Source organism: Sinocyclocheilus rhinocerous, unplaced genomic scaffold (assembly GCF_001515625.1).
Source record: "Sinocyclocheilus rhinocerous isolate Xijiao unplaced genomic scaffold, SAMN03320098_v1.1 scaffold56, whole genome shotgun sequence".
NCBI classification, from domain to species: Eukaryota; Metazoa; Chordata; class Actinopteri; order Cypriniformes; family Cyprinidae; genus Sinocyclocheilus; species Sinocyclocheilus rhinocerous.
Window position 1 is genome coordinate 196,954 of NW_015649227.1, and position 10,787 is coordinate 207,740.

Consider the following 10,787-nt stretch of genomic DNA (forward strand, 5'->3'; position numbering starts at 1 on the left):
ACTCAGTCGGGGGGCCAGTTCTCCTCTGACCAGATGAAACCAGCATGGCGTGGTTTAAATCCGGGCTGCAACACAAGTCAGATTGAGCAGAGGACTGATTCTAGTGGTCTTGTCCCGATGGCCGTTGACGAGGTCTTCGCAGGGGGTCTGTCTCTGGGGCTCATCTAGTTGACCTGGTCTCTGCTGACATTCAGGGCTGTAGAGGTCATCTCTAGGTGCTGATGATGAGAGCAGTCTCGGTACTATGATACGGTCTAAATCCTGACTGGAAATCCTCACAGATACCATTTCTCTCTAAGAAGAAACATAGCTGAGAGGATATTGCCTTTTCTAGTATTTTTGACTGGGGATTTAAGTGCCTGTGTAGATGCTCTTTGTAATTTAGGATTGTATGTTCGTGCATTTACCAAGAATCTCTGGTGTGATTTTCAACAGTCCAATAAAAAGGCAAGCCCTACTTGCCATCTAAGGAGTTTGAAAGAGTAATTCATGCTTTTATAACATCTAGACTAGACTACTGTAACTCTTTGGATTGGATCAGTCTTCTCTTCAACGCTTACAGTTCTTAACTGGGACTAAAAAGTGTGAGCACATTACCCCAGTTTTAGCTTCGCTCCACTGGCGTCCTGTCCGCTTCCGGATTGATTTTTAAGATTTTATTGTTTGTTTTTAAGATCTTAAATGGGTTGGCGCCTTCTTATTTATCAGAGCTTTTACATGTGCACACTCCTGTCAAAGCACTGAGGTCATCCAATCAGATGCTCCTCGATGTCCAGGTTAAAAAATAAAGGTGATCGAGCTTTTTCAGTGGTTGCTCCTTATCTATGGAATAGTTTACCTGTTCACATAAGATCTGCTCTTGTAACTTTCAAGTCGTTGCTTAAGACACACCTGCATTCCTTAGCTTTCATTTCGAGTTGAGTTTGGACATTATGTCTTTTTCTACTGTGTTTTTGTTTGTATGTGTATCCTGACATTGTTAAGCACTTTGGTTGTTTTTAAATGTGCTATATAAATGAAATAGATTTGAGATCGGTCTGTAATTAACTAATTCTCTAGGATCAAGTTGTGGTTTTTTAATGAGAGGCTTAATAACAGCCAATTGATTATTATTATCAATGTTGAAATTTGTGCTGCCCAATATTTTTGTGGAAACGGTGATACATTTAGCTTTTTCAGGATTCTTTGATGAATAGAAAGTTCAAAAGAACTTCCTTTTGAAACCGAAATCTTTTGTCTCATTATAAATCTCTTTACTATCACTTTTGATCAATTTAATGTGTCCATGCTGAATAAAAGTATTAATTTCTTTCGATAAAAATCTTACTGACCCCAAACTTTTGTAAAGATGACAGACGACTTCTGAATCAGCTTTCTCACACATGTGATTTGAATTCTCAGGCTCCTCTGAGTATCAGGATGATCAGAGAGATTCACCGTCTACCCAGAATCCTCCAGTAATCCGGGCGCCACCGAGAAAAACGAGTCGCCGGTTGTGGCGCTGACAACTGGACAGCAGCAGTTCAGACAACAGCCCGATGACCACTAACCCAGTTAAAGGGATAGTTCACCCAAAAATGAAAATGTGATGTTTATCTGCTTACCCCCAGGGCATCCAAGATGTAGGTGACTATGTTTCTTCAGTAGAACACAAATGCCGCCGGATGTTGTCAACGTGCTCAGGACAGTTGGACATTGCGGTGAATCAGAGGTAAAAAATGATATAAATACTGTTCAGTTTCTTGCACAGACCGATCATTTCGTGTCTTAAGACCTCAATGTATCGTCACGAGCCGCAGGGTTTAATTTGGTTTTGTCTGTGTATGTTTTTTTACTCTCAAAGCCGTGGAGCCCATTGACTTCCATTATATGACTGACAGACTGCAACCAGTGTTGGGGGTAAAGTAACGCGAATTACGTAATCAGATTACTTTTTTCAAGTAACGAGTAAAGTAACACATTACTTTTTAATTTACAAGAGAATATCTGAGTTACTTTTTCAAATAAGTAACGCAAGTTACTTTTTTTTTTTTCAATTTATTGACTGACAGCTCTCCTGTCCCCATGTTGAGAGAAATCAGAAGATGTTACTGTAGTTCTAAAATAAATATGAATATGCATTAATTCATCTCACTCACAAAAAAAAAACAAAAAACACACAGATTCAGTATTCAAACAAGCAAGCCCTGTCCAGATTTAAAAAGTAACGCAAAAGTAACGTAACGCATTACTTTCCATAAAAAGTAACTAAGTAACGTAATTAGTTACTTTTTTATGGAGTAACGCAACATTGTAATGCATTACTTTTAAAAGTAACTTTCCCCAGCACTGACTGCAACGGTTTGAGTTAAAAATCTCAGTTTGTGTTCTACCGAAGAAACAAAGTCACCTACATCTTGGATGCCCTGGGGGTAAGCAGATAAACATCACATTTTCATTTTTGGGTGAACTATCCCTTTAACAGCGTGAGACTGGACACTCCTGAAGATCACAGACAGCAGTCTGGGAAAACAGACAAACAGAGTCAAAACAAAAGGTTTTAGTTTTCTTTTACCGGTGATTCAAGTGAGTCGGCTGAGTTTGATTTCACAGAAGCTTCTGCACCTGCACAGAAAAACGTTAAAGGCCATGATTCATCTGATCTCAAACCGGACATCCAAACCAATGAGAAACCGACTCAAAAATCCCTGTTCTACCGACATGGAAGAACTCAAATTAACAACAACTGCATGAAAAGTCTGACACAGCATCACCGGCCTCTGAAGCATCTTTAGTTTCACAGCTGAAGATCTTTAATGAAGAACTCAAACACTGTGAAGACACCACTGTCATTGATCACTGTTCCTTATTCAGTCTTTAATCTGTCAAATGCTGGCGGATCCAGTCAATTCAAATAAAGATGAGAAGCATCACAAGGGCTGAATGCTGGACATCAGGACCAAATTTTATATGCTTTATATGATATTGTTTTATATTAGTCCTATTGTGAACTGATATTTTTTAGCACTGACATCTGTGAGGATGAATTTTTAAACATTTTTTATGTAATTGTAATGAATAGCCACATGATGGCAGTGTTACACAGTAACAAAGCATCACATTTTCACTGCTGTGACCTGAAAACAAATAATAAATATGAGCATCATTCACATTTGTTGTGCCAGTTTAACTTAAATATCATATATTATCTCATGTAAATGGATATTTGAATGGAATTTTATATATATATACTTTTATATTATATTACATTACATTGCATATTATATTATATTATATTTAAAGTATTTGTTTACTTCACTGCAGGAAAACAAAGGTTTTTTTATTTATTTATTGTGATAGTATTTATTGTGAAAATATTTGACATTGTCTTGCATGCATCTGCATCTTACCTAAATAATAAATTTAACTAATTAATAATTAATTTAGATTTTAACAATGTAACACTTGGTGAGCAATTGAACAGTTTTTTCTTCATGAACTATCCACGATGCACTGCAGAAAAAAGTCTGTTTTAACGTAAAACGTGTTAATGCATTCGGACAAACACTGATGATGATTTGTTTGATGCTTATCAAGGGAAGCCCGTTTTGGTTGCTCAGTAACTCAAATGGATAGAAAATGGTGATTATTTCCACAACAAGGAGCAATGAGTTAACAGATGCATGAACCATTTCAAACTATTTGTGATTTATTTGCAGAAAATTGTGGGTAACGTGAAGATGAAGTGTTTAAACAGAGCAGATAAACAGTGAAACCCAAGCTTTGTAATAATTGTGCCTAGTGCATCTTCCCACAGGAAGAGGAAAGGCTATTTTAGCTCACATATAACAGCCCTGGTGGCCTGTGTTTGTTCAGAGGGATTCTGTTAAAGCCGCTGGGAATGTGGACGGCATTTCTGACGCTTGCGTGAGACTTTCTGAGCTTCATTAAACTGCCAAGTTAACCTCAGTAAACCGCCTCATGATCAATTATAGTGCTATGCTTCTTCTCAAAACTACTTGACTCCACACCTTCAGAAGGGTTTCTCATGCTCTCTGTGCAGATGCACGTCTTCAGCTCTGCATTTACATCTGATCATTATTTGTACATTATTGAAAAAAAAGGAAGAAGAAGAAGAGAGAGTGTGAGCAGGTTTAACAATCTCATTTTTGGACTTTTGCACCTGAGACTGAGATACAGACAGCCAGTAAACTAGTTTTGGTTCGGTTTTGTTCGGGTAGTTGGTGAAGGTGAGCAAATAGCTTATTAAAAGCATGAAAATGTGCTCACTCTCAGTCCATCAGAGATGTAGGTGAGTTTGTTTCTTCATCAGGTTTGTAGAAATGTAGCACTGCATCAGTGTCTCAGCAATGGATGGGATGACCTGAGAGTGAGCACATTTACAGCAGATTTTTAAATTTTTGGTTTATACAGTTAAATTAGAAACAAAATGTCTGTATTTATTATAATGTCATTGCAGGAGTGTTAAATGTGTCACGGGTACAAAAGGAGGATTCAATTGCGAATGTGAAATATAACAGTTTATTAGGAAAAGGTCCCAACCAGACCAAAGGCAAGAGTCAAACAAGGCATGTGCAGGATATAGTCACTCTTGGTAGCGCAGGGACGCAAATGGGCACCCGTGGATATCCCGAGAACATACGATCCTTGGGGGCGAATCCTGGAACCGAACTCCAATGAGACGAGGGACAGGAACAGAGAACTGAACACAGCAGGAACACCAAACGATCTGACAACACAGGACGGATAGCACAGGTGTTATATAGCTGAGCTGATGAGCTACAGCTGGCGCAGATCAACAATCAGCAGCAATCACCGACACACCCACTCACACACACATATACACACAGAGCGAAAATGAGTCAGTGAACCCATGAACCGTGACAATATGTACTTGAGAGTTTCAACAGGAGACAATAATTACTTCTTTAAATCATGACCTTTCGGTTCTAAGAACAATAATGTTAATCTGCAGACAGTTTCCGTGTTTTGACGATTATATATAAATGTAAATATATGTTTTACATATACACATACACATATTTACATTTAAATATATGTAAACAACACCATTCCGACTTCCCAGATAACATGGAAATGTTTTAGCAGTCATGTGTTTGAAACTGGATTGAAACTGAAACAATTTTTATCGGCACTGACTGATTTTCACTGGATTATGTGGCCACCAGACACTGCACATATAAAAACGGGTGTTAAAAGTAAGAAACAAAGATGAAAATAATAATAATAAAGGGAATAGAGCAATATACACAACAGTAATTTGATTTTAACAGCGTTTTGGCTTGAGTAAGGCTGTATGTGTAACGTATAAGAGCTGATATTAAAACAATAACACATTGGAGGTGGGAAATATGAGTCTAAATGTTGATTTAAAATGCTCATATCTCTTGCTTTCCTGCTTTTGTGTACAAAAGTCTCTCCTGCTTTTCTTAAACCCTTTTGAGATCCGAGCTGAACCTGCATCAAAATGTCAGCGAGCACAGCTGGGGAGTTAAAGCTGAACATTTATAGAGAGATAAGAAGAATAAAGCTCTATAAGTCTATAAAACAGGAAGACTGATAGAAGGAAGGAGAAAGGTGTTTGCTAATATTTCATACTGTATGTGCAGATGCTTTCTGACGCCGGCATGAATATGTGAAACATTGTACTGCTGAATTTGAACAAACATAACAGCTGTTATCTTTAGCTAGAAGCAAAAACAGCTCGTGCAATGACATTATGGAGCATAAAATAACCTTACATGCATTTTCTCAGAGAATAAAACTGTTGCATAATGTAGTCTGAAGGCTATTTCCAGGTTTAATATGAACACATCAGTAAGAAAATCACTAATTATCTGTTTTACGTCACATGCACTCAGCTGATATATATTCTTAGGGGGGGTGTTATTTATATGATTCAATTATATGATTATCATTCTGAATATGTGTGAGTCAATTTTAGCTCGAGAAACTGAATACGCTCTCTAATTATATTGGTTTTAGCATTCATAATAAACGCCTAGTAATTCTTGAGAGTCATTTCTCTGGCAGTGAATATTAATCAGCAGGTCTAATCATTACACTGCATTAATTGCAGCATCCTAAAGAACAAATTGTCGTGAGCGATGTCGCGATTCATTCAGGGAGTCGGTTCATTTGAGTGGTTCATTTAAATGATTCGGTTTGTTCAGGTCATGAGTCAGAAATGTCCTTTTTTTATCATTTGCAAGTTGAGATAATTTATTCTCATGATTATACTCTAATCGAGAACTGAATTTAATCTAACGCCTGATGAATTTTACTGAAAGCTCTGTTTACAGCTCTCCCTACAGTTAAAAACAGGTTTTGCATAATAGTCAAGTAATTTACAAACGGGTTCAGACGGGTGCGGAGTGGATCAGAGACGGACACGATCATAATCGAGCTCTTTTTACACTTGTTTTATTCCACCACTGCCTTTACTTCACCCTTTGACCTGAAGGACAGTAAGGTAAGAGCTCTGTGACTCACATTAACCGATAAAACACAAATGTTATGAACTCTTTCTGCTACTTTGATCAGTTTTTGCACCTGTGGTGAAGTTCTCTCAGTCTGTTTGCACAGATCACTGCTGAATAATGTGGAAAAAGGTTTGGATTTAAGGACATTGGACATGTCTTAAACATTCATATTTCTATGCGAACAAAAAAAGATGGGAGATGTGCGATGTGTTGTAAGATCGGGGCAAGTTGTCACATTTTTTCCTCAGACCGCGTTTATTTACATATCATGTACCACAGTTCCTATAGGAATTAACCGTACAAAGATATTAACATTTAGCTATTAAATATTTCATATTTGTTGTACTGGGGGGAGGACGTTGAATGATCTGGGGCATGTTGTCACACTATGTGGGGTAAATTGTCACGAGCTTTTTCAGCAAATTTAACAGTAAAGCAATTCTGAAATGGGGCAAAGGGGGCAAATATAATATAAAAAATATTGTTTTATCCAACATAACTTAATAAAATGTACATTGACAAATTATAATAAACATCTTGTCCCGATAATAATAATGATAATGCAATTTTAAATGAGAGAAAAAAAACACAACCTGTAAATCTGAGTTCGTGTCATTGTAATTTTAATTTGGATAACACGCAAATTAACAAAAAAACACTCTAATGTAAGACTGTTTTGGATTATATGTGTTTGAAACCAGCATATTAATCCACTGCTTGAGAAAACAAGCATTTGTATAATTGGAGTTTTGATTAAAAACCTCTTAGTTTCTGAGATCTAGACCCTTATAGATGTGACCTCAATCCTCAGTAATGGTTTTCTAACTATAAATAATCACAGAATGAAAGATTTTAAAAGCTGCTCTGTCAACAGGGTTCAAATGCTTTTAAATGTGTTTTATTTCAATGTGTTTTGTTGCTAAATGCCACTTATGAGTTTTTATCTTACAATTCAGTTTTTTCCCCTCTCAATTCTAAGAAAAAAATGTAAAACTGCAAAAAAATTATTAATTATGAGATCAAAAGTTGCAATTCCCTTTTTTATTTTTTTTAACCGGTGGCGGAAACAAAAAACAGAGGTTGGGATCTTCTGCATTCCCACGACGCTAGTGGACAACCTCATCACAGGTGAGAGGCGTGGCCTACTGTGTGCACATGAAAACATAGAAAATAGTTTCTGAAATGTAAGCGATATTTGCCTGTGCAAACTCACTGGTGGACGTTGTTATGCTGTTGCTAAGGTGTCACCAGGTAAAAAGTGAGTTTGATCATTATGTCTGGCTATCTACCGTTAGCAAAGCCTGGCAACTAGTCTAGGAAATGTTAACAACATGTTAAAACTTTGAAAATAATGTTAGAAACTTGGTAAAACATGCTAGCAACTTGCCAAGACATACTAACAATGTATGCTGACAATATGTTAAAATATGATAGCAACGTGTTAAAACATGCTAGTAACTTGATAAGACATACTAACAATGTATGCTGACAATATGTTAAAATATGATAGCAACGTGTTAAAACATGCTAGTAACTTGATAAGACATACTAACAATGTATGCTGACAATATGTTAAAACATACTATCAGTGTGTTAAATCATGCTAGCAATGTGCTAAAACAGGTTAACATAGTGTTACAACATGCTAGCAACTTGTCAAGATGTTAACAACGTGCTAAAATATGTTAGCAATGTTTTAAAACATGCTAGCAACATATTAAGATATGCTAGCAATGTTCTAAAACATGCTATCAATGTGCTAAATAATGCTAACTTAGTGTTAAAACTTGTTAGCAACTTGTCAAGACATGTTAGCAACATGGTAAAGCTTGTTAGCATAATGCTAAAACATGCTGGCAATTTGTTAGCAATATATTAAAACGTTAGCAACTTGGTAAAACATGTTAACAACATGTTAAAACATGCGAGCAACATGCTAAATCATGCTAGCAACATGGTAAGACTTGTTAGCAAAATGCTAAAACATGCTGGCAGTTTGTTAGCAACATATTAAAACGTTAGCAACTTGGTAAAACATGTTAGCAGCATGTTAAAACATACAAACAACATGCTAAATCATGTTAGCAACATGGTAAAACTTGTTAGCAAAATGCTAAAACATGCTGGCAATTTGTTAACAACATATGAAAACATTAACAACTAGGTAAAACATGTTAGCAACATGTTAAAACATACAAGCAACAATGCTAAATCATGCTAGCAACATGGTAAAACTTGTTAGCATAATGCTAAAACATGCTGGCAGTTTGTTAGCAACATATTAAAATGTTAGCAACTTGGTAAAACATGTTAGCAACATGTTAAAACATGCGAGCAACATGCTAAATCATGATAGCAACATGGTAAAACTTGTTAGCAAAATGCTAAAACATGCTGGCAATTTGTTAACAATATATTAAAACATTAACAACCAAGTAAAACATGTTAGCAACATGTAAAATCATGCGAGCAAAATGCTAAATCATGCTAGCAACAAAACTTGTTAGCAAAATGCTAAAACATGCTGGCAATTTGTTAACAATATATTAAAACATTAACAACCAAGTAAAACATGTTAGCAACATGTAAAATCATGCGAGCAAAATGCTAAATCATGCTAGCAACAAAACTTGTTAGCAAAATGCTAAAATATGCTGGCAATTTGTTAACAACATATGAAAACATCAACAACTAGGTAAAACATGTTAGCAACATGTAAAATCATGCGAGCAAAATGCTAAATCATGCTAGCAACAAAACTTGTTAGCAAAATGCTAAAATATGCTGGCAATTTGTTAACAACATATGAAAACATCAACAACTAGGTAAAACATGTTAGCAACATGTTAAAACATCCGAGCAACGTGCTAAATAATGCTAGCAACATGGTAAAACTTGTTAGCATAATGCTGAAACATGCTGGCAATTTGTTAGCAACATATTAAAACGTTAGCAACTTGCTAAACATGTTAACAAAATGCTAAATCATGTTAGCAACTTGCTAAAACGTGTTAGAAACGTTAAATCATGCTAACAATGTGGTAAATGGTGGTAGCAAAAATATCAACATGTTAATTCAGTCTAATAACGTTATGTTATGTTAACATGCTACTAACATTTTGTTAAAAGGTTACCAACTGTCTTTCTGAGTACAACCTTCAAAGCTTTTAAAGTCATTTCAAACATTCAGACAAGGCTCTCTCAAGCCAACATCAACATCTAGTTTAGTTAACTGAATTTCTAGATTTCATGTGATCCTGCTTCTGTCTTTGTCAGGTTGGCCTTTCAGCAACACGATATGCAAACTGAGTGGTCTGGTGCAAGGAACGTCCGTCTGTGCCTCCGTTTTCACATTAGTCGCCATTGCTGTGGACAGGTAAGTGTTTGTCATTTTGGGAATGCAATGAAATAAACATTGAACAAAAACCGTTTGTGAAGGAAACAATAGAGCAGCGGTATTGTGTCAGTCGTTGCTCACATCTGAAGTGCGCTGCTCGGCTGGAAGCACTAATTAGCACATCGTTAGAGCTGCTGGTCATTATGACGGCTGCTGTTTCTGTTATGTGCTGAAAACACTAGACGAGAACTGTAAAGGGTGAGCTCGGCAGTACTTGCAGGTCAGTGTAATTAACATGTATGTTTGGAGAGACTCTGAAATATATCAGTGTTTTGATGCCGTGCAAAGCTTTAACACTTTTACAAAAATGCACTGAAACTTTTGTGAAGGAGTTCAGTCATTCGTCCGGAAAAAATGTTTCTTATTTATAAATGTAAAGTTATTGCACTATTTTCATGGATGAGCTACCACCCAAACTCCTCAAGATGTATGAAATATAAGTGAAACATAATTGCATATGTTTAAATTTCAGTGTTACTTAAAGGAACACGTCACTATTTTTGAAAATAGGCTCATTTTCCGACTCCCCTAGAGTTAAACAGTTAAGTTTTACCGTTTTCGAATCCATTCAGCCGATCTCCGGGTCTGGGGGTAGCACTTTTAGAGAGAGAGAGAGAGAAAGACAGAGAGAGAGTATATGAATAAAAATGTATGTGTGCAAGATTTCAGAGAGTAGAAGGCAGTAAATCTGGGTTAACGTCTCCGTATGTGTTTTCTCCTCGTCTGAAACCCAGGTTTCGCTGCATCGTTTACCCGTTCAAGCCCAAACTCACGCTCTTTGTCGCAAAGGTGTCAATAGGGGCGATATGGGTGCTCGCTCTCACCATAATGTTTCCCTCGGTGTTAATGTTGACCGTCGAGCAAGAAAAAGGGCATGTCATGGGTCA

General features: G+C 36.6%; 1 protein-coding gene across 1 annotated transcript in view; it reads left to right on the forward strand.

The window, feature by feature from the left end:
- The first annotated feature begins 6,620 nt into the window (after positions 1 to 6,620).
- LOC107710398 (neuropeptide FF receptor 2-like) overlaps positions 6,621 to 10,787 on the forward strand; it is a 7,116-nt gene continuing 2,949 nt past the window's right edge. The window contains exons 1-5 of the mRNA XM_016515163.1: positions 6,621 to 6,632; positions 7,205 to 7,270; positions 7,583 to 7,631; positions 9,780 to 9,879; positions 10,635 to 10,783. Coding sequence (XP_016370649.1) covers positions 6,621 to 6,632; positions 7,205 to 7,270; positions 7,583 to 7,631; positions 9,780 to 9,879; positions 10,635 to 10,783 — 376 coding nt within the window. The remainder of the gene's footprint in view (positions 6,633 to 7,204; positions 7,271 to 7,582; positions 7,632 to 9,779; positions 9,880 to 10,634; positions 10,784 to 10,787) is intronic.